At 44.0% G+C, this 25,102-nt stretch overlaps 1 protein-coding gene across 11 annotated transcripts in view; it reads right to left on the reverse strand.

The window, feature by feature from the left end:
* Positions 1-25,102, reverse strand: part of PHYLLO (2-oxoglutarate decarboxylase/hydro-lyase/magnesium ion-binding protein) — a 107,373-nt gene that overhangs the window by 44,220 nt on the left and 38,051 nt on the right. For 8 of the 11 annotated variants that reach the window (XR_015975074.1, XR_003385634.3, XM_088715303.1 and 5 more), the window contains exons 12-14: positions 22,517-23,083; positions 1,947-2,171; positions 314-616 (exon numbers count right to left, since the gene is read on the reverse strand). Coding sequence is in view for 9 of the 11 variants with exons in the window: in XM_088715303.1 (XP_088571429.1) it covers positions 314-616; positions 1,947-2,171; positions 22,517-23,083 (1,095 nt within the window). In the remaining 2 variants the exon portion in view is untranslated. The remainder of the gene's footprint in view (positions 1-313; positions 617-1,946; positions 2,172-22,516; positions 23,084-25,102) is intronic. The other 3 variants (XM_088715304.1, XM_039132111.2, XM_088715302.1) reach the window with 1 other exon arrangement.

Raw genomic sequence — 25,102 nt, forward strand, 5'->3', positions numbered from 1 at the left:
GTATGACTAACTATGTTACATAAGCAAAAATATATGTTAGGCACCCAGCCACATAAAGTCCACACATGCACATGAACATGAATGAACATTTATGAATGCATGTGTCAGTTTGTGTCTGTGCACATGCACATGAACATGAATGAACATTTATGAATGCATGTGTCAGTTTGTGTCTGTGCCTGCATGCGTCAGTGTAAGCATTCACAAAAAGCATCTTAGCTTTTAAGACTTGCCATCCATCAACGACCATAATAAAAGCAAGTAAATATAATTTGTTTCATTTGATTTGATGCAAACAAATTTAGTTTCTTACTCGTTTGTTGCATCCTACAGCAAAACCAATGGCTGTGCTAAGCAAACCATCAATACCACTAGCACCCCTGTTCCCAGCCACTTGTATACCATGGAATTGTAGATCGCAATCTGACATCAGGTGAGTATTTTTCATGACAGATTTCACCCAGCCCCTTCCGTACATGTCGACATCTCTAATGACCATGCTGTTCCCAACAAATAAGACAACATCACCTTGAAGTACTTCTCCAATTATATGCGCAACATGTGGTTCGGTTAGCGAGCATTCAGAATGAATTTGAAATGCTATTTCCCATGCAACCTAGAACAATTCATATTCTTTAGCTTTCAAACAAGAAATTTGATTCAGAATATGTAAAGTAAATATTATGCAAGAGAACATATAAATATAACTAATTATTTAGAAGGCAAAGGAAGAAATCTTCCAACATGCACACCCAGCTCCCGCCCCACTCCATGCCGGAGGCACATGTGCACACCTGAAATAAGGTTCCCTCCCAAGAGGAGGTTAACCCTCTGGAAAAAGGTATATGGAAGACTTATCCCAGATCAGCATGTTTTACTCATCTTTACCTCAAAAGTCAAAGTAGTTTAGCAAGAATTTTAGCACAGTGTTTCCTTTTGATGACCATAACCTGACACTAGAAAAGGCCTAGTTTAATAATCACAAAAAGAAGTGAACTCGAGAAAAATATAACCGGCTATTATAAGCAAGTGAGATGATGGTGACAACAAGGATAAAAGCAACATTAGCAGATAAGCAAGTATTGTCAAGTCAAGCTTAGTGAATTACTATCTGAATGGGCATGTTTAGGTATGAACTATTTGTAGTTTTGTACATCAGGATTTCAAAAAGTTGAGCATTAATCAGGGCACCAAAAATAGGTTAGGAACATTTGGATTATTGAATTTTCTGATCACGACGAACACGGTCTGTTGTACCGATACCAAGCACCGTACGATGGCATGAGTCAATACGGGCCTGCGCCATGCCGTGCTGGGCCTGTACCGATACGGAAGAGGGCAAACGCAGACCATGAGAGAGAAGAAAAAGAGAGAGAGAAGGGGGAGAGAGGAAGCCGGCGGAGGGTGAAGGAGGCCGGCGCCCGGGCAGGAGGCAGAGGTCGTGGCTGGGTCTCCTGTTTTGTTCAAAATAGGAGTCCGGCTGCTAAAAAATTTCAAACGAAACAGAAGATCTGGCCGCGACCTCTGCCTCCTGCCCGGGAGCCGGCCTCCGCCACCCTCCCTCCCCTGCTCACTACCTCTTTCTTCTCTTTCCTTCTCCTTCTCCCCCTCCGATGATGGCATCTCGGTTTCATTGCCGGAACCGTCCTAGTCCACAACCGGAACGGCTCGGGACGCCCCGAACCGGGTGGTTCGAGATAGCTCTGCCGACCCTGACGACAAATATATTAATTTCTTTTTTGTGATGACTATAAGGAGATATAGCTCATGGGATAGTCAAATGGTTCCACAATTTTTAAAAGTGTTGCAGAAAGTTTGTAAGAGAAGGGGCCTCAAATGTTTCATTGAACTGTACCATTCATGGCTCTTAACTGACAAGATAAAAATACCACATATTCACAACGTTGAATAAATTGTAAATCTGTTTTCAGTAAGAGAGTTGGTACCACCATATCCAGTGTTTTCAGGAAACTGCTCCATTTTCTGGGCTTGCTCATGATATAAATTTTAAGCATAATATCAGCAAACTCAGATATGGTACTCTGGATTCTGTGAGTAACAATATGAGAAGGATCATGACGGTATGGATGCTTGTCAACCAAGATATATGCAGAAGGAGAACAGAACTCCAACAACTGGACAATGCGTTTGCTTGTAATCCTGCTACCAATCTGTTATTATTGAGAGCCAAAAAATCAGAAGCATACTGACAAACCTTTAATATATTATGACTTGACTGATCAAAAGTAGACACATTTGCACAAAATCATTTCCATTTATTTATCAATTATGTAGTAATTAAAATGACTTTTCAATTTGTTTTTTTAATCTGAATTGTTGAAGCATAAGCACACATAAGATATAAGCAAGCATCCAAGAAAGGTACAAGTTAGAAAAGGAAGGCAATGAACACCATTAGTAAGGCATGGCTTGAAACGAAACCAGGATGATACACCATGGATGTCATAAGACTCAACTTTTAGATTTTTTTCCTTAAAATAAAAAAGGAAAAAACTTGCAGTCAATGACTTAAGTACCCACGGAAAATCCAATATGAGAAATTGATATGCAATGCTCAATTCAAAAGAGTGAAAAAAGTAACTGTTGGTTCTGCTACCACACGATTTCCCACTACCAGATGATTTGGGATTGAGATGGGGTATCAATGTCTGATCCCAAGGAATGTCGCGTTTTAGGTTGCTGTCGCGTCCTTGCTTCTTCGTATACAATGACGAATCCGCTTTCTTATTCTACGATCTATTCTGATAGAGCATAGTCTTCAGTTAATCGGAGAACCGGAATCCCTTCTTCAGAGTAAGAGACAATATATCTATAATCTTATTATTAAATACTTCTGATAAGTAGTAAGAAATTATCTACTGATGACAAAAGAAAGAATGCAAAATTAAGCTAAATAGTTGGCACAATATTGCCGTTAAATGAACATTTTCAGTGCTCCACATATAGCAAAAGTATAGGTTATGCTAACTGATCACCCAAGCATGTGAATGATCTGATTATATTTTGTCAAGGCCAAATCTGCCCCCTCATTGAAAATGCAAATTCTAAAAAGTAATTCTAACTACTTAAAGATAAAATCCTAAATGATAAATGATGAAAGGGTTTTAAATGGACCGTCCACTCATTTGAAGAATACTGTTAGAGGCTCACAGAGACAAAGGAAAGCCTTAGATATATGTGCCAACAGCTTTTCTTCTTTCCCTTTTTCTTTTTTCTGAATACGGCAGGGGTGGGTGAAATTTATTAGCATCTTATCCATCTTTGAAAAATTGTTGGTTGATCTTCTTCCCATAAAAATTATAGTACTGTATAAATTTAAGTTTATATATGAAGACTTCTGTTCTAGTTCAAAATTGTTGCACACTTAGGTGCATGGTATGCTGTACCGATCGGTACCGGGCGTACCATACCCGTACCGATGGGTACTGGTATCGGTACGCCAATGTCGGTACGCCTAGCGTACCACATACCGTACCGTACCGACACTCGGTATGCCTATACCAATGCGGCAATGGTACAGGGTTCGGTACTGGTACGCCTATATTAAAATCATGTGATATAGCCTGCATGTTATAGTAATATTCATCAGATTTCATGTTACGCTGAACAAAAATATGGGCTAGTTAAAGCATCAGAAATTATTTGAAGTTGCACAGTGCAGACTCTTATGCTTAGCATGATGTCTCTGCAAGTATTCTAAAGCAAGTCATTTATATCGAATGTTTTCTTACCAACAACATGCCATCAATTGATATGAATGGTCATTTATCCTACAAGTTCTTCTTCCCCGACTCATTAATATTTCTCTCATCCTGAAACTTTTAAATGGGTCTAATGAGTTGGATGTTTGGTCCATCAAGGTAAGGAAATCATTGTATCCAACTTCACAAACAATATCCAACATTTCTGAATTTTCTATCAGCTGTAATCCTCAATGTGAACTAATGAAAGTAAATCCCTTTGATGATGTTTCAGAACGAGTCAATCATGTTCCTTTCATATTTGTATCTCCAGGTGCAAAACTATGGAAGAAGAAGTGGATAATAACATATAATACATATGCAAAAGAACATGTTGTTCCCAAACGTCATAATTTACTAGAAAACTTACTGATCATGAAGAACTTTAAGACTGATAGTTTCAACTTTCAACCATTGTTTGCCAAACTGCCTCGAATCACTTGGATTGGGGCATATTGAATTGTAGCACCCCAGAATTGGGACAGTATGGCCTATTGGTTCAGGATAGATCTCATGTTGATGGATATCAAGAAGATTTGTAGGGTGAAGCAGGTTATCTCGATGCTCAATCCATTACCAAATTCATATATAACCATGCATGCCTGCTCTCTCTGATGAGAAAACACAACGCCTGAGATATTGAGGCCAACAGTTATCCGTTTTGCCACAAATTACATTGCACTTCATAGCCTCATTAAAAAGAAAGTAGGCTTGCATCAAATGTTATTGAGTGTCTAGTGGCAAAAGAGCAGATATGCCCAGGCAGGCATGGAAGGGAGTCACATGGAGGGCTTAGTTGCCGGTGGTCAAGATTCGTTGTACCGACCGTACCGACGTACCGGTGGGCACCAGTACCAGTACGGCACCGGTACCATACCGAACCGGTACTGTACCGGTTCGGCTGGTTCGGGCCAAAAGCCAAAAAAAATTTGAGGTCGGTACTGATCGGTACGGGTTGCGAATAGTCGGAACTGAAAATATGGTTGTACCGTACCGGTTCCGTCCGGTACCGCTATGTACCGGCCCATACCGATCCGTACCGATCGGTACGGCAAACTATGCTGCCAGTAGTTTTGACAATAGGCCGAGAGAATGGTTAACACTATTGTTGCTGGAAATTGGACCCGGGGGCCGCCGTGAAGCCGGGGAAGGAGGAGCTCCGCTGCTGCAGGAGGCGGACGGCGGTGCGCCGGCTGGCTGCGTCCTCCGCCGCGGGGGGTGTGCAAGTCCTGCAAGGAAAACCGGTGGCCGGGCTCCCCGGCGCCGGCCCTCCGATGCCTAAGTCAGAGGGGGCAAGTATGTGGAGAGAGCGGGGGAGAGGAAGTGTATGGAGAAGACACAGTATTTTATCAGATCAAGAAGACAAAGGGAATGATGTCATCAATTGTGTCTGTGCTTCCCGGAGGGTTCAGTCCCGGGGGTCTGTTTCCGTTTTTGTTGTCGTCCCCCCCCCTTGGTTCTCCCAGGTTCCCTTTTATAGGAGGGGATTACGTTACCTGGGAGGTGACCGGGGGATTTGTCCCTGTCCGTAATAATTGGGCACGATTTGGCCCATTTATGGCGTAGTGGAGAACGGGGCCGAATCAGACCGGAACCAGAGAGTTGTCACGGTCGATCGGACCTGTTGGAGTGGTTGAACCGCCGGCCGTGGCGGGCCTGGGGTCTGTGGATGGTAAGTGCATTTATTACCGAATGAATCGGCGGTCAGGTAGAGCCATGCGCTCTGATGGTTCAGTGATCCGGAGATCGTCTTGGGCCGTGTTCATTAAATGCCTGAGTGCATCGGAGACTTGAGGGAGTCTCATGCATTAATGGCAGGTCGTGCCGAATGCCTGCGGAGATCTTATGCCTTGATGGCTTGGAGATAGTGGCAGGTCGCAAGCCGTAGGAGTTGTCAAGTCCCTTGGACTTTAGGCGGAGGTTGAACATTTGGTTAAGGCATCGGCTCGGCAAGGGTGCCGAGCCGAGCTGGTCGCCCAATGGGGCGCCCTGTGGCGGGGCTGCTTTGAGTACTCCTGGTCGGCGCCCTTTAGGCGAGCACCTTCTAGCAGAGCGCCTCGGCGCTGTCTTTGGTCGGCACTTTCTAACCGAGCAGCTTATTTTGGTTGGGCACCTCTTGGCGCGCACTCTGGTCGGCGCCCTCTAGTCGAGCGCCTTCCTGGTCGGCATCCTTTGGCCGAGCGCCTCCGTTATGGCATGACTTGGGGTTTTTCCCCCAACACTACCCCCCGACTTCCGAGTTCCAGTTGGCTTCCAGCTGGAGCGCGGGAAGTAGTTTTAGTTGGGGCATTACGGGTTCCGAAAATTTTAATTCGTTGCGCGCTCTGAGTTATCGAACGCTTCGAGGTGCCTTATGTTTTCCTTTTCGTCTCTTTTACAGTATTTGCATGAGACGGAGATGCTGATGCACCTAGTCCACGAATACCGGGGGAAGGCCTGGAGGTGCGAGCGCAGTTACGAGGAGGCCCAGAAGAGGTACATGGCCGCCGAGGCGAAGTACCAAGCCTCCGAGGAGAAGTACCAGGCCTCTGAGGCCGAACAACGGGTGCTCCAAGAGAAGGTCGGAGCATCCGATGAAAGGATTCGAGCTCTGACCACCGAGCTCGATGAAGAGAAGGGCGCGCACGCATTGGCAAGGTCCGAGCTGCGCGCCGCGGAGGCTCGATTGGCCAAGGCCGAGCAGGCGTTGGCCTCCCGCGAGCAGGAGGTGGGGAATGCCCGCCTCCGACATTCAGAGCTCGAGCAGGAGCTGAGGGGCCTTGAGCGGAGAGCCGCTTACAACGAGGCCCGGGAGATAGAGGCCCGGGAGAGCGCCCAAAACGCAGTGAAGCTCTTCCGCGAGTCGGAGGAGTTTCGCGAACTCATGGCCGAGGAGGGCGTGAACGGGCTAATCCAAGGCTTCCGGAATTTCCGCAACCAGTTGCGGCGGCTTCTCCCGGATTTTGATGTTAACCTGCTCCAGCCGGGAGCAGGGAGGGCGGAGGCAGAGGCAGAAACTCCGGAGGCGGAGGCAGAAACTCCGAGGGCCGAGGCGGCCGTAGCTGTCCCCGAAGTGACCGAGGTCGCCCCCGAGGCTACTCCTATTGCTGCCGAGGCCATCGAAGAGGTCCCGGCAGCCGAGCCAACCACTCCTGGTACTGCCGAGGCCGAGGTGGTCGAGCTCGAGCCTTTGATGTAATTTTTGTTATTTCTTGTAAAGTCGGGATGGCCTCCCATACTTGTAAGGGCCAAACCCGGATTTTGTACTTAGCCTACGGGCCTTTTTGAAATGAATATACATTTCTTTTTTGGAAACTCGTCTGTCGTAGCCTAAGTTTTTCTGCTCGGATCCGTTTTAGGTTCCGAGGATATGGGCTCTAGGGCCTCAGCTTTTCCCGCCACAGGGTTTGAGTTTAAGTTTGGCTTGTCAAGCTCCATTGCTCGGTTCTTCGACTAGTGGTATAGCAACGCTTGTGCTTATACCAAGGATTTGGGCTCGGAGAGTTTTTCCGAGCCTAGTCCAGAATTCGACCAAGCCCTAGGACGGTCGTTAGGACTTAGACTTCTTAATGCGGCGAACTTCGAATCCGAGCCTCGGGTTGCCGGGGCGAACCGGATTCTTCTCTTACAAATGGGTTGAATACTCGTCAGCTCGTGACGGGGAATCACCGGACTTAGTACAATAATGTGTCGGTGTCATGAGCACTCCTTCGCCGAGGCGATCGAAGACGCTCCTCTGCTCGGTGTCCGTTCTTTGAGGACATCGGCAGAGAAATAGATAAAATGATGTAGAAACATTAAATACATGGGTACCTTGTACCGTGTGCGTCCTGGCGCCGAGGCGACTGAAGACGCTTCTATGCTCGGACTCCGTTCTTTGGGGACGTCGGCAGAGATCCAAAAATAGATAAAATAATGTAAAAACATTACATAAATGGGTACCTTGTACCGTGTGCGTCCTGGCGCCGAGGCGACTGAAGACGCTTCTCTGCTCGGACTCCGTTCTTTGGGGACGTCGGCAGAGATCCAAAAATAGATAAAATAATGTAAAAACATTACATAAATGGGTACCTTGTACCGTGTGCGTCCTGGCGCCGAGGCGACTGAAGACGCTTCTCTGCTCGGACTCCGTTCTTTGGGGACGTCGGCAGAGATCCAAAAATAGATAAAATAATATAAAAACATTACATAAATGGGTACCTTGTACCGTGTGCGTCCTGGCGCCGAGGCGACTGAAGACGCTTCTCTGCTCGGACTCCGTTCTTTGGGGACGTCGGCAGAGATCCAAAAATAGATAAAATAATGTAAAAACATTACATAAATGGGTACCTTGTACCGTGTGCGTCCTGGCGCCGAGGCGACTGAAGACGCTTCTTTGCTCGGACTCCGTTCTTTGGGGACGTCGGCAGAGATCCAAAAATAGATAAAATAATGTAAAAACATTACATAAATGGGTACCTTGTACCGTGTGCGTCCTGGCGCCGAGGCGACTGAAGACGCTTCTCTGCTCGGACTCCGTTCTTTGGGGACGTCGGCAGAGATCCAAAAATAGATAAAATGATGTAAAAACATTACATAAATGGGTACCTTGTACCGTGTGCGTCCTGGCGCCGAGGCGACTGAAGACGCTTCTCTGCTCGGACTCCGTTCTTGTACCGTGTGCGTCCTGGCGCCGAGGCGACTGAAGACGCTTCTCTGCTCGGACTCCGTTCTTTGGGGACGTCGACAGAGAAATCCAATGACGAAGAGCGGGCCGAACTCGTTGGCTGAAGCCGATGGAGCACGAGCCGAGCTCGTCCGGTCAGAGAGGACCGCTAACTCATCTCGATGTCTCGAGCATCCCTATAGCTGGGGCATCCCGACGTCTCGGGGCATCCTGACCGTGGTCAGGGTAGGAGCACGAGCCGAGCTCGTCCGGTCAGAGAGGACCGCTAACTCATAGCCGGTGGAGCACGAGCCGAGCTCGTCCGGTCAGAGAGGACCGCTAACTCATCTCGATGTCTCGAGCATCCCTATAGCCGGGGCATCCCGACGTCTCGGGGCATCCCGACGGATCGAGGCATCCCGACGTCTCGGGGCATCCTGACCGTGGTCAGGGTAGGAGCACGAGCCGAGCTCGTCTGGTCAGAGAGGACCACTAACTCATAGCCGGTGGAGCACGAGCCGAGCTCGTCCGGTCAGAGAGGACCGCTAACTCATAGCCGATGGAGCACGAGCCGAGCTCGTCCGGTCAGAGAGGACCGCTAACTCATATCCCGACGTCTCGGGGCATCCTGACCGTGGTCAGGGTAGGAGCACGAGCCGAGCTCGTCCGGTCAGAGAGGACCGCTAACTCATAGCCGATGGAGCACGAGCCGAGCTCGTCCGGTCAGAGAGGACCGCTAACTCATTGTCCGACGTCTCGGGCCATCCCGACAGATCGGGGCATCCCGTTGCGGCAGGGCATCCCAATATATTGGGGCATCCTGACGTCTCAGGGTAGGAGCACGAGCCGAGCTCGTCCGGTCAGAGAGGACCGCTAACTCATAGCCGATGGAGCACGAGCCGAGCTCGTCCGGTCAGAGAGGACCGCTAACTCATAGTCGGGGAGCACGAGCCGAGCTCGACGGTGGAAGCCGATGGAGAACGAGCCGAGCTCGTCTGGTCACTTAAGACCGCACCTCGACGTCTCGGGCCATCCCGACGAATCGGGGCATCCTGTTGTGGCAGGGCATCCCAATATATTGGGGCATCCTGACGTCTCAGGGCATCCTGACCGTGGTCAGGGTAGGAGAACGAGCCGAGCTCGTTGGCTAACCTGAAAATAGATAAAATATTGAATTTATTTGAAGCCAAAGTGGCGTCCTGTACCTTTTGGAGATATTTTGATAGCTCTCGAGCTTCGAAGTCCCTCAGGACTTGGGTCGGCACCGGCCTTCTTTGGCTTGATTTTTTAGGTGTTTTGCGCTCGGGTTTCTGAGCTCGGTCTGCATGAGCTCGGCGGGGGCTTCAGTGATGGCGACGCTCTGAAAGGGGAGCAATGTCGCGGGCGCCGTCCCAAGGACTTACGCCCGTAAGGAGGGAGTACATGCTGGTTTCTTGCTTGCTGCCGGAAGACAGAAGACTTGGAAGGATAATAGGATTTAATGGGGCTGTACCCTTTGTCACAGAGGCTTACAATCCCATTTTAAAGCTCCATAACTCTCCTTCTCCAGACCTCAGCTTTTATTTCTCTTTCCCCCCAACTCGTTGACGTGAGACTTGGACTACTACTTCTCACTGGTTGCCCCCACATACGTCGTTGCAGCGGGAGCCATGCCTGATTCGAGATGGCTCGGGAGTCAGGAGAAAGTTTCTTCCTCTGCTTAACATGATTCCGTGGAGGTGGCACAGGAGGGGCCTCCACTTGTTGCAGGCTTTGGGCTGCAAATAGCTAGCGCTTGGACTTGCTGCACAAGCGCATCGAAGTGCTCGAGTTGGACTTGTGGAACTTGATCTACCGGAGATCTTGATGGTGAATTTTGGACTGAGCGTTTGGGACTTGGAGCATGATACTCGAAGGGGAAACCCGCTTGTAGGGGGCTCCGGTTGAACTGGAACCGGAGGAGGCGGTGCCGTTGGGATGCCCCTGGGTTGCAAGCTTTGGACAGCGGTAGCCAAGGCTTGCACTTGTTGCACCAGGGCATCAAACTGCTCCGGCCGAACTTGATGAACTGACTCAGCCGGAGGTGGTGAGTTCCGGACGGAATGCTCAGGACTGGGTGGAGGACGTCGAGAGGCATTGGAAGCCCCTTTGCTTCTTAGCTTCATGGCAGCGAACTCGGGCCCTTCCTCTAGCGCCAACTGTTGCTGGAAATTGGACCCGGGGGCCGCCGTGAAGCCGGGGAAGGAGGAGCTCCGCTGCTGCAGGAGGCGGACGGCGGTGCGCCGGCTGGCTGCGTCCTCCGCCGCGGGGGGTGTGCAAGTCCTGCAAGGAAAACCGGTGGCCGGGCTCCCCGGCGCCGGCCCTCCGATGCCTAAGTCAGAGGGGGCAAGTATGTGGAGAGAGCGGGGGAGAGGAAGTGTATGGAGAAGACACAGTATTTTATCAGATCAAGAAGACAAAGGGAATGATGTCATCAATTGTGTCTGTGCTTCCCGGAGGGTTCAGTCCCGGGGGTCTGTTTCCGTTTTTGTTGTCGTCCCCCCCTTGGTTCTCCCAGGTTCCCTTTTATAGGAGGGGATTACGTTACCTGGGAGGTGACCGGGGGATTTGTCCCTGTCCGTAATAATTGGGCACGATTTGGCCCATTTATGGCGTAGTGGAGAACGGGGCCGAATCAGACCGGAACCAGGGAGTTGTCACGGTCGATCGGACCTGTTGGAGTGGTTGAACCGCCGGCCGTGGCGGGCCTGGGGTCTGTGGATGGTAAGTGCATTTATTACCGAATGAACCGGCGGTCAGGTAGAGCCATGCGCTCTGATGGTTCAGTGATCCGGAGATCGTCTTGGGCCGTGTTCATTAAATGCCTGAGTGCATCGGAGACTTGAGGGAGTCTCATGCATTAATGGCAGGTCGTGCCGAATGCCTGCGGAGATCTTATGCCTTGATGGCTTGGAGATAGTGGCAGGTCGCAAGCCGTAGGAGTTGTCAAGTCCCTTGGACTTTAGGCGGAGGTTGAACATTTGGTTAAGGCATCGGCTCGGCAAGGGTGCCGAGCCGAGCTGGTCGCCCAATGGGGCGCCCTGTGGCGGGGCTGCTTTGAGTACTCCTGGTCGGCGCCCTTTAGGCGAGCACCTTCTAGCAGAGCGCCTCAGCGCTGTCTTTGGTCGGCACTTTCTAACCGAGCAGCTTATTTTGGTTGGGCACCTCTTGGCGCGCACTCTGGTCGGCGCCCTCTAGTCGGGCGCCTTCCTGGTCGGCATCCTTTGGCCGAGCGCCTCCGTTATGGCATGACTTGAGGTTTTTCCCCCAACAACTATCATACTATTATATCAAGTGTTGAAGGTCGTAGACAGCAATAGATAACCCCAGATAGGCTTCTTTTATCACATGATGTCTACCTAGGCACAAATCAGGCACGCAAAACCAAAGGATGCCAAGGAATAGTTCAACATCATTGAGCAAAGGTAGGATTATTAGATGGATAGAGAATTACAAGTAGCAGGCAATATTTTGTTCATTCATAATTTCATATACTTGTTAATTAATTACTACATCCAACCATCATTTGTTTATTAACTAATTAAATTGCAAAATCTATCGACAACATACTACCTCAACCAAGACCCGTCGAACCAATACCGGAACCCGTACAGGTCTGTATGCGAGTTGGTATGGTACCAACACATTATGCTTGGGCATGCCAGTTCTGAACAAGGGCACCCAATTTTTTTTTAGTTTTTCAATTTTAATTAATTAGTAATCAATTTTTTCAACTTTTTCAATGATCTTAAGTATAATTTAATATTTCTTTACATTTTTTGATATTTTTATGATCTCAGTATAACTTAAGTGATGCATCTTGTTGTTTTAAAGTGATACAAAATATAAAATAACTAGTGAGATGTATGCTAGAAGAATCCATATGAAATATCCTAAAATCAACTAGTGAGGTGAAAATATAAAATAATACAATCAATTACATATATTTAAAGTACAACATACATACCACTATCTAAATTCTCGTCGAGTGGCGATGCCTCTCGTAGATATCTGGATCATTAGTATAGTCAGAAGACACATCAGCCCACCCCTCTAATCAAGCGGCGTTGTAGTCTTGTATGTTCATCCCATAAGGAACGCCCTCTGGATTGTAAACATTTTCGGATCTCTCGCTAAAACTTTGGCTCTGAGAAGTATCCTCTAGCTGATAATACTACTGTAGAGAGGCCATCCAAATATGCCAGCAACAAAATCCAATCTGTAAGATGCTCCGAACTACGTAAGGTAGTAGCCATCGAAAAATAATGCCTCAAACATACCATATCTATATCCGTATCCATCTGGGTCATAGGCTGCCTGTGGCTATAGGTAATAGGATCAAATATACGACTAAAAATCTGATACATCTATGGATCCTACTCCACATGCGAGGTCATCTGTAGCTGCATCGTGTCCTCCTAAATGACCTCAAGAAGCTCATCTTCTATATGCAATCATATCTTTGAGGGCTCTACTAGATCATGTACCATGGTTTCTATCCTATATAGCATACGCAAACTGAGACTAATCGGTAAATCGAAAACCACCTTGTGGCGTCTCAAAAATGGTGGTTTTATATCCTCCACTCTCTGGCCAGTAGATCCATGACTATCAGAACTGTCATCGGTGCTGCTCCTGATCTCTAAGTGAACTGGCTCCTTCATACTTTCTATGGAGCTGCAGGTGCCTTTTTCTTTTCTTTTTTAGTGTGCTGAGCAGCTGCCTGCTTACCTTTATGCCCCTTTCTGCTTACTTATCCTTCGTGCCCCTCTCTGCTAGGCTATGTTGGGAGGATGGAGGTCGCTCTCTTGACCGAGTCGAACAGGTAGCGTAGTGGCCTTGTCTAAGCATCTCTCGATCATATCTCTGAGAGGATGTGTCGAACAAAGTGTCATGTGACAACAGGCTCCCTAATAACTCTTGTGGCAATACAATCCCCAGCATAAATGCAATACAACCACCACCTCTGCTGACAGCCTTCCTAACTGAGGAGGTCCTCCTAAACTCGGGATTTGCTCTATTGTACGTAAAATCGGAGCCTAACTCATAGTATAAGAGCCCAAATCGAGCTCTATGCCTGGCCACCTCATTCTGCTACCATTGATCATCTAGGCCCACCCGAATGGCAGCTTGGATCTGTGCCCCCTTGTCATCTGGAGAGTACGCCTTCTCTCACACTCAAGAGTAATAGCAACGTGACTCTGCCGCTCGGTGGTCCACCTCCTTTTTTTGGAAACTCTCATTCGCTGCTTTAAAATTAGCGAAAGTACTTCATCAGCTGTCGAACCTCTGATGGGCATTTCTGGCACATAGATGCATCAAGATAATCACCAGCTAAGTGCTGCTTCTACCTGGTTATCCCTCTTTGAACTCTATGTTGCACCAGTTGCACTTCCAATAGTGCTGATCCGAGAGCATTTGCCCATTATCCTAATCAATGTCATGCTCTGGTTCTTTTTTTCTTAAAAGTTCCATTCCTGCAGGTTTATCAACTATGTCAGTTTATTAATTACTTAAAAATAGCAAAATTTTGTTATAATTAAGATAATATTTGTTACTTCAAAAAATATATCTGATTTGTCTAATACAAAATACTAATTTTTTATATTTATTTATATATTTTTAATAATTTTTAAATTAAAAAATATTTTAAATACCAAATATTCAGAAAATTATATTTTTTTACTACAAAAAATACTTCTAAAATATGTATTAATAATATTTTAAAAAATTAATTTCAGCCGAGATCCAAAAAAAAATTTCTTTATTGGATGTCACATATATTTTTGTAGGCCTATGGGCATTATCAAAGGCTACTTATTTCATTCTGCTCTTGATGTCTTGGATAGAGGATTCCTTAACTATTTCTATTCTCATGATTTGAAAATTGAGTTCTTGTTCACAGAATTGGAAGCCTAATGATCTGTGGTATTATTGCTACAGGTTCTGATGAAGGCATCTATGCTTGGGTTGCTGCAAATTATGCCCTTGGAACTCTAGGAGGTGATCCTCAAAAAACCACTGGGATAATTGAACTTGGTGGGGCTTCGGCACAGGTTTTTGTACTTTTCCTTCTATATCTTGTGATTATCACCAAAATACTTGTTGGAATCCTAACAAGCCCTTATATGAAGATTTTAACCGAGTTTTAAAAAAATATTGATACAAAACTTTTATCTGAGTTATTGAAGATACTTGACTTGCTCTGTTTCGTTCTTGCTTAAATAATCTTAATGAAGTCTTTAACCTAACAGTTGATTTCTTTTATGAAGTAAATTAGTGGATGTTCTCTAAAGAATGTATGATTCCCATGGGCTATGATTAACATAAATTACAATCTAACATTTTACTCTCTAAGCACATAACAACATTTAATAAATACCTGTGGCAAAATTATTGTATAAATTCTTCAATGACAAAATTATGGGCATCCTTAACTTCTGTTATCCAAAATTTTTTTGAGTTGGCTTACTGAGGACTAGTATAGCCGATAGATGTAACGCCATAAAAAAGTAGTGAAATGTAGGCACATAAAAGATTTCTCCTTGCTACTGCATGGGTTTCTCTCTGCTTCATGCAACAATGTTGCGGAGTGATGGCTGATATGTATTCGATGAATGCCATTGAATTTCTAATGCCTATATGTACTCCTTCGGGGGTGTTTTTGAGGTGGTGCGGAAAAGGAGTTTGGGGAGGGGAGGAGGGGGAGAATTATGATACTGTTAAGAGAGGGAGAGATCGGAGGATGGGGGGCCATGTGCTGAAGCTGCTTTTTCCCCATAACTTCCCGTGAATCTTCTTCAGATTGCATTATTTTAGATTTGAACATTGTGAACTTTGATCATACATCTTGTTGATTGGTGCTTGAACTCTCTATGACTGTAGTCTCTTTTTTTGCTATTTTAGGTGACATTTGTTTCGAATGAACCACTGCCTGCAGAGTTCTTGCAGGTGCTTAAGTTTGGGGAAACCACTTATAACCTCTACGGCAACAGCTTTCTTCTTTATGGTCAGGTGATTTACCTGTATCGGATGCTTTGCATCTGTTCCGCACGAAACCGGCCAGTTCGAACCGCGAGCCGTTCTAGCCGGTTCCTATCAGTTCGAAACCGGTTTCAGCAGGTTTGGAGAACTGCATCTCAAGGATAGATATGGACGAGGAACTTCTGAACATCTTATGCGATGTTATATAAAAGATGGAGCCAAATCCAATCGTTGCTGCCTAATATCTAGAAGATGTAAGGTATTTTGAGTGCATACGGGATCACAAATTTGTTAGATCATGTAAAATGTTGACATCGTATAATATTTTTGTTTCACATACCAAAACATTTAAGGGCTCCCATAGACTTAGCCATAAGCCAGCTTCAGCAAGCAAAGAAAACATGAATCCAAGTATTTTCAGATACCGACTATAACTTGTCTTTATGATTAATAGTATCTGATATGCAACTTTCTTGATTGCATTTGCAATTGAATGGTGGTTCCACATTGGGCAGACATCTAGAAACTTGAGAAGGTTGGCGATACTAATCCTCTCATATGGTCTCTTCCAGTGGCTATGAGCATAATAATTCTACCTTCACCCTTATCCATAGCAAATAAAGAAACCATCTCATACAAAAGTGTCTAAACGATCTTGTATATGTCTATCATAATCTGTGCATCAGATTGAAGTGCATTGAAGAGGAAGTGGAGTTGAAGTACAATGATCCACTTCACGATGACTCTGTAAATGATGAAGATGATCCAATGATTGGTTGGCCTGAAGTCCAATAGCAGCCAGAGCTAGATGAGTAAGGATCATCTTGTTGATCATCCAATTTTGTAGCAAGCAGGTTAAGGTAGATGCAGAACAATGGGTAAAACGACATATGCCATAAGGTTTGCCATATTGGTATCGGACACCGTACTAATACCATCTTATTACAACATCGTACGTGGCATGGTCTGCCATATTGCTGGTACAGGGCGTACCGTACCATGCTAAGAGAAAATTGGGACAAAACTCAACTTCGAGTCAGTACAAGCCCTATACCACCCTATACCAAGGCATACCGTCCTGTATCGAGGTGTACTAACCTGTTCCAAGGCATATCGAGGTGTACCGAGGTGCGTACCAATCTATACCAAAGCATACCGATCTGTATCGAGACATACCAAGATAAAAATTAAAAAAAATGGTTAGAGAGCTATTTCGGTACAGAGTGCACATTGTAACGTACCGTACCAAATCGATAGGCATCGATACGGTACTCGATATTGAGATTGTGGACCTTGGTACGTGGTATGGTATGGTATGGTAAGGTGTGGCGCACCAGATGTTGGTATGATAGGGTACAGCATACCGATTCAGTCAAGTATGCTATGGTATGCTTAGTAGTTGGTAGGGTACGGTATCGATCAGTACAACAAATTTTGGGGCTCCATATCCGAGACAACATCCTAAAGATTTGACAGAGAGATGCTGAGAAAGGCTACCATGGTACACAGTCTATTCAAGATGATGAGCGTAGATGAACCACCTAGTAGAGTTAGATAACAAAGGCAACTAGGAAAAGAAGATAGTTCCTTAAATCAGCAAGAAAGGAAAAGGAAAAAGAATTATAGTTCCATTGGAGAGAGTCAACAAGTCTATTCGCTCTAATTCCAAGACAGTGAGCCCATGGACAACCGATTGACTAGATCGTCTTGCGATACCAACAATGATGACAATGACAATTTGAGCAATGATGCAATTTATGGCTAGGGAGGTAGCAATGGATGTGGTACGACTGCATATAACTCAATCCTAGGATCTTCGATTTATAGGTGGACTACAATGCACTTAGGCCACATAGAATAAGGACCATAGTGCACAACTTGGTAGAACCTACGAGAATACTATTACAAATAGGAGATCGGTGTCTCAAGATCGTTCGAAACATGACACTGCTGTTGTAGATCACCTTGCATGTGGAGTGGGGTCATTATATGTATCTAGATCAAGTCGTACACTGAATCCTATTCTACACAATCAGGCTATGATCCACATAGATATCCTTCGCTTGAGACATCATATTCAAGTGGGTACTACCCTTCACCATCCAAGTAGCTTACAAGTCAGATTTCACTGCCCAGATCTTCGAATGGCCAATCCAATATCAAGCAGAGGATAGTATCAAGATGGCTAAACAGGCACTTGTTTGGGATGCAGGAATATAGGCTAGATTATCAAGAAACTTGATATAATATCCTGATCCAGACTATGATCGCGATCCAGGCATCTATAAAGGACATAAACAACACAATTTTATATGTTTGCATATTTTGTACTCTAAATGCATTAAATGGACCCTGATTGCTATATTATGTGTATATTCAATTGTATTTCAAGTCCATTTCATGACCAAAAAGACATCAAAATAAGCAAAATAATAAGCTCAAAATAAAAATTAAAATTTAAAGAAAATGGCATATTGGTCAGATGACCGGTATGCCACCTCATACTATTTGTCGGTATGATACCAACCATATTAGTGGCCGACCAGTATGGAAATAGGTACCAGTTTGGCAAACCTTGGTTTCACCAGTCATAGACTTTTAATTCTACATTCAAAGTTCCATGCATTGACCTCTAGTCATTATCATTGTTCATGTGCTCATTAATCTGATTTTTTTATCAAGGCTTAAGGAAAGTCGTAAAATAAGAGATGGGGGTTCTTCATGATAATAACACAAGCTAGCTCCTCTAAATCCTCTTCCCATGGGAAACATATAGCAGAGCAAGGTCCGCCGTACCGGTACCGGTCGGCGTACCGGTGGCCGGCCGGACCGGTACGGTACCGGTCCGGTCCGGTACGTACCGGCTGGTACCGGTCCCGTACCGGCCGGTACGCGGTGGTTTCAAAAACCACAGCGCGCGGCGCTGTGGTTCTAAAAAAAAAAAAAAAATCGTACCGGTGCGAACCGGCCGGTTCGCACCGGTACGAGGTGCGTACCGGCCGGTACGGGCTCCGAACCGGCCGGTACGGGCTCCGAACCGGCCGGTACGGGCCCGAACCGGCCGGTTCGGATAAAAAACCGGGAAATACCGGTTTTTTATCCGTTCCGGTACCGGTCCACGGCCGGACCGGTACGTACCGGCCCGTACCGGCCGGTACGGACCGGTACGGCATTCCATGTAGCAGAGTGTAGGCAGATCAATTCTCAAACATCAGCCTAAATTCTAGAGAGGTCAGAAATAAGAGTTTGTCCATAGGGTATGCTTAGATCTATTGAGTAGTTGTCTGACTTTTAATCACCCATCATGGAGATCAACCATATCCAAACAATTATATCAATGTAGCTATTTTAATTATTGGTCTATATAAAGAGTGAATTTTTACATTGAACCTTACCGGAGGAGCTTATATAAGAAATCTCATTTTTTTTAATTGATCAAAGGTTTATAAGATAAAGAAGTCAATTTATGGTTTTATGGTCTAAACTCTAAAGCATTTGAAAATTTTCCTCAAGTGGTCAAAATGTGCAGCCTTCGGTCAATCATCAATATACAAGGAACCATCTAAAATAACTTGTTCTTTCTATATTAAGAAGCCTAGGTACTAGAGTCTTCCCCAACTAATGAATAGCAAAAAATTCATGCCTTGATCAATTCTCTCTCTCTCCCAAAAAACCAGATCCCCATTAGTTGGAAAAAGAAAATATTTAGGGCCTGTTTCAATATTTGGAATTTATAAGAATAGGAAAAAAATTCATGATAGGATTTAGGTTTTGATCCTATAGGATTGTACAGGAAATCCTATTGAAAGAAAAATCCCATTCATAACTGATTCTATTCCATGTTTGGATCTCCTCTCTCCCCCTTCTTTAATCCTGCTAGGAACAGCTTGTGCCCATCATCTATTGCACTATAGAATAGCCTAAAAGCCTCCAGAAGGGAATTGAAGGTGGAAATATCGGGCAAAATGCCTTCTTTCATCATGCAATGGACCATTTCCTTGGTAGACTCAAGATAGTCAACACGGATCGATTAGGAGGTTGTGGAGATTGACAGGGGGCTTGAACCCTCACTAGAACATTTCTTCAAGCATATCCTAGGCCTCGTGGAGCTTGTCGATGGTACACCATGCGTCAAGGTGGGCGCCGGGGGGGGGGGGGGGGGGGGGGGAGGGGTGTGGAGGTGTGGGGGTGGTGTGGGGTGGGGTGATGTTGTGGGGATGTTCTTGCAGCCATGTGACGGAGGAGGGCGTAAGTGCTGTGGAAGTTGCTAGCATGGTAGAGGGCAAAGAGGAGGGCGTTGTAGATAAGGGTGGTCTGGGGGCAAAAGAAGAGGAGGGCGTTGTAGACCTCGACAGTGAGGTCTAGGAGGGTGGTGCGGCCGTAGGCATCGATGACAGTGACGAAATAGTTGGGGGAAAGAGGAAGTGAGAGGGTGCATGTTGGCAATGGTGGAGAGGAGGCGAAGGAGGAGGGAGGAGGACAGGTGCCGATGGAAGAAGAGGATCGGAGCAGTGAGTGAGTGGGGCATTTGGTTGGGATTGAAGAGCAAAGCAAGCTACCAAAACCAGGCATGTCATCCCAAGTCTATCATGAGAGGGGGGGTGACAAGAGGAGCATGATAATTGTAGGATTGAAATAATGTCCTCTTAAGGACTTTATTTTTATCATATGGGATAAGTATATTCCCATAGGGTAGCTAACCCCAATATTAGTCATCTAAAAACTCATTCCTGAAATGTACTGAATTTTTATCCTTGGGATTGTTAAATCCTATAGGATTGGCTAAATCCTATTGTATCCAAATGGGGCTTTGGTAAGACAAATAGATTTCCATGCCTTTATGATTCTCAATATATATGCTTGCATATGCATAGCATGTGCCAAAAACTACTTGCCATGATCGGTTCAGCCCATACCGGACCGGTACCGACAGGCACCGGTCTGGTACGAAGGTGGAAATCGATTCCGACCCATCAGTTCAAAAGTTGTACCAGTGCGAACCGAGCGGTACACACCGGTTCAGGTGAGTTCAGACAGCGCGTGGCTACTTTTGAAAGTGCCACAATGCTAAGCGTGGTTTGAATGGCACTTTCAAAAGTGCCATAGCGCTGGCCGAAGGATCTTATAGTGGCTACTACCCTACACAGCCCGGAGGGTCTTACGGATCGAATTTTGGTGCCGGCATATTCGGATAGGCCCCTTCACAGCAATATTATCAACAGGACACCTCTCAGAGCCAAAGCTTCAGCAAGAGATCCGAGTTCTTATGATCCGACGCGCATTCCTTGGGGATTGAGCATAGAAAACTACAACATCTCTTGGTTAGAGGGATGGGTTGATCTGCCTCCTTATTATGCTGATGATCCAGAATTTCAGATATTGACGAGAAGCATCGCCACTTGACCCAATTTTAGATATCCGAGAGTGTTTTAAATATATGTAATTGATTATATCTTAATTTGAAGATATTTTATGTTCTTCATCCCATTATTTGAATCATTTGGAAGTAATAAGATGTATCATCTAGTTTAAACCTTAAACTTAAACATAAAAGCATCAAAACAAGATCCAAAAGTGAGAGAACTCTCCAAAAAAAAAAAAAAACGACGATGGGGTTGAAACCCGGCCGAACCAGCCCCATCGGTACGGTACCGATTCGGCTCGATTCAGTACCGGTATCGGTGCCCACCGGTACGTCGGTACAGTCGGTATTCCGTACCTTGCTACTTGCTATTATGAAACTTCTCTGGACCTTTGAATAAAACTTTATACTTAACTAGCAAAATACTTCAACAAACATCAAATAGGAATAGGATGATTAGGGCACTTGATCAATAGAATTGCAATATTATTGTAGAAAACACAGTATTGAAACAGTAAAACATAAAAAAAGGCCAAAGAAATGGTAAAACATCCTTCTTCATTATAATTCCAATCTCATATTGGATGCCTAAGATTTTGCTCACAAGTCCATCCCAATCCCTCTTTATTTCCCTACTGAGCATTCATTCTTGAGCCAGTTCTTATAGCAAACACATGCAATTTCAGCCTTCCATGAGTCCTATCCATCAAATGAAAGTATATTTAAGAATCTTGATTGTATTGCTGTCATCAATCATTGAATGCTCCTATTTAGATAAATAATATTCATGCACATGCAGAGATATGATAGAAACTCTAGCTCAAGGGAGTCTCGAAGTAAAACTTGTATAGTTACTGTTTATAGTCATATTAAGGCTTCTGTGTGTAGCTAGACTTTGAGCTAATGGCCCCCCACATCTCAAAGCAATAATTGTAAGAAAGTATGAATTTACAAACATGGATTAAGTAGTGACATCTACATGCCTCTGCTTTTCTCTTTCTCTTGAAGGTAAGCCTTTGGCAGTTGGCACAATAGCAAGTTGCTCCATTGTGACTTGGAGGTCATGGTTTTAAAACACAAAATAGCCTCTCTGCATGTGAGGGTAAGGCTGCATACATTAGACCATCCCCGGACCCTTCTATAGCAGGAGCCTCATGCACTAGGCTGCCCTTTTTTTTTTCTCTTAAAGAACTTCTTCCTTCTCCTTATAATTTTCTTCATTATCTCTTACAGGATTTCCCCGCATCCTTTTGGTTACCTTGTTCTAGCAGGTCAAGTTAGCTAAATACATTGAAGGACATAGAATCTTGATCAAGCATTCTATCTCAAAATCTTGAAATACAAAATCATATAGAGGATGGCCACTGAGGAAAATATATATTTGTAAGCTAAGTGTAGGATTACATCCACATCCTCAACTTGCATTTAAAGCTCATTCTATCTTATATAGAGAATTTAGGGATTCTTTCCTACCTTACCATAGGCCATATCAACATCCACCTTGCACACAATCCCTTTCCTCATTTCTATTTTTGACATCTCAGATTATGCATATTCGAGCATCCCTTCAAGAATTTCTCTTCCCTCACCACAATGTGATCCCAAATAGTTCTCTCTGACTAACTTGGTGCTTTGTAAAAAGCTTTAAATATCTGCTAAGATGTGTATATATCATGATCAGTACATGTTCAAAAGCTAGTTTGTTGCAGTAGATTAACATGATGGAATAGCAAAAGCAGAAACAAATTTGACATGAAGAAAGCATACCTGAAGGATCACATCTGGTTGTGCCCAGCCCTTGACAGCATTCGAGAGTAGAGCGTTATCCAGATGATCAATAAAATAAAACCTGTCTTCAATCTCTGTAAATGAAGTAAATAATCTGCGCAACCGTAGTCCTGACAAAATATCAGTAACAACTGGCCAGAAAAGATGTTTAGCTAAAAGAAGAGCTGCCCATATTTCATCTTCAGTGTGGATGGCACCAATTAATAAGAGACCCTGTTTTGCTCTCTGTATTACTTCCAGAACCTCAGCAACTTGCCCACTATAACCATCGCATGAGCAGCAATGTTGCATTTTGATGTATCTAGTATAAGGTCCAGCATTTGACAACCACAAATCTAATCCTGTTAAACAGTTTATACTCCATTCTTTTGGGCAGTCTTCCAATGGCTCTCTGAGGGGACAATTAATATGCACAGGGCCATATGGTGCTTGTGTTGCACTGTATGCAGCTGAATCAACAGTTGTTAGGACCATCCTAGCAGGTATTTGATCAGTGGGTGGAGGAAAACTGAAGAAAAACCTCACAAATTTGCCAAAATGGTTGACCTAAACCAAAAAGTACATAAACTATAATTATTCCACAACATGTTAGAGCATTTATGCAGGTAAATGGTTGATAAAAGATCTGGCTGTAGAAAACAAGAAGATTTTGACCAAATCTGGTACTAGGACATTACCATTGGCCTAATCATTATGAGATATTTTGTGAACAGAAAGCTATGAATTAATACAAGTCCTAGAATGTCTAATACACAAATGCAATGCTGGTCTTAATATCTTCATTGTTTGGCACTTTTTATAAGAAGTTTTAACATTTCATTGTCAATAATTCAATATAAAATATCGTGAAGAAGATGTGTTCTATTCCTGTATGTTAGACAGCCATCACCTTGGCAAAACCAAGGTTCACATATTAGAAGATCATTTTACATGCTCTAATCCAATTAGGTGAACGAAATTCCGAAAAATAATCTGGAACATGCATCACACAGTATACAACATAAACCAAACATGTTAGCTACAGACACTACAATATGCTCATAAATTATTGTTAAAAAATCAAAACCATGATTTCAAAATATTCCACATAAAAGTGACAAACTATATAAATTCAAAAACAGAATCAATGAAAGGAGAGGATATCCTTTCTGGAAGATGAATTGTGCAAGCCAATGTTGTGATGTGCATATTAATATTGACGTGTAGCTTACCATCCTATTGTGTGCAGGTACCAATTCTAACTTTACCAGGTAAGGTAGTAAGGGAAACATCATTATCTCTTACAACTTAAGCAAGTATTCGTGATATGTATTTAGAAACAGCAATAGTAAACGTGTTATTGTGATATTGCTATAAATACTACTAGGACTAGGAGTGTCTGAGCCACAACCGTTTTGAAATTTCAGCCAAATTGTTTTCAAAATTGTTAATCAGATAATTTGAACTACATATCCAGAAGGACCAGAACACTATATGCAAGTTACAGATGAATTTTGAACTGAAACCTAAATGCTATGACCAGTCAGGATGATGATATCGCAGCTATTAAAGTCATAGATAAAAATTGCACAGGTTTGTCATATTAAACAAAACTGCTTGTAATATGTGTATGGATTGGGTAATTATACTTAAAACATTAATCTGTTTTAAGTTTAAACACTTCAGAAGTTCAGATGCTTGGATGATCTTCATGAAACAAAAAAAAAAAAAAAAAATCTGACCTTTTTTTTAAAAAAATCAAAATTAAAACTTAATAAAACAGAGCTTTAGATTTAACAGTTTCATTTGGAGCAACCTGGAGATATCAAGTTTTCTACATTCAGAATCCAACCTCAACCTCTGCTATTTTCACTATCTGAGGGGCCATAACATATGATACGATATTCAAATTTCTATTTTCACAAATAAATTTTGTTTCATAGTTATTTATATATGCCTTGTCATATCAGAAGCTTCGAGCATCTTTATAATCAAAACATATATACATATCAAACCACTTTTATTTTTCAAACTACCCTACAATTTAAATATATTTTTCTTGCTCTGTTATGGATAATTTTATTTGTGTTTTTGTTCTATTTTTTTCACGATGTTTTGGATGTTCAGGTCATAAACTAGAAATTACATTCCAAAACCAACCAACTCAATAAGTTGGTGTGCCCTGTGCAAATTAAGATGACTCTGTTAAAATAACACATGCTTAAAAAAGTTGAGCTGCCACTCTTATAAAAGGGAAGAATAGTTCAACATACAAGCATGTTCCCCAAGTTGTACACTTCGACAGCCTTAAATTTGGAAATGAGGGCATCATTATCTAGTCTACAATGCTTTCATTAGAGATTGCTACAGTCCTACTCCCATACTCACCATACACTGATATCATGTGCACAAGCAAAGAACATTGAACTAATTTGGTTTTTCTATATGAGACTCTTGATCGGAGTAGAGCTCCATTTCATAGAGCAAATAAAGAACTGAGGTTATCCTTCATCAGAGTCTTCTACTGCATAGAAATATTAGGACGTAAACTGGAAACAAACCATATGTTCAAGAGAGTACTTTGGA

Source organism: Phoenix dactylifera, chromosome 2 (assembly GCF_051530095.1).
Source record: "Phoenix dactylifera cultivar Ajwa chromosome 2, Ajwa_hap1_PhDact_Kaust_v1.1, whole genome shotgun sequence".
Lineage (NCBI taxonomy): Eukaryota > Viridiplantae > Streptophyta > Magnoliopsida > Arecales > Arecaceae > Phoenix > Phoenix dactylifera.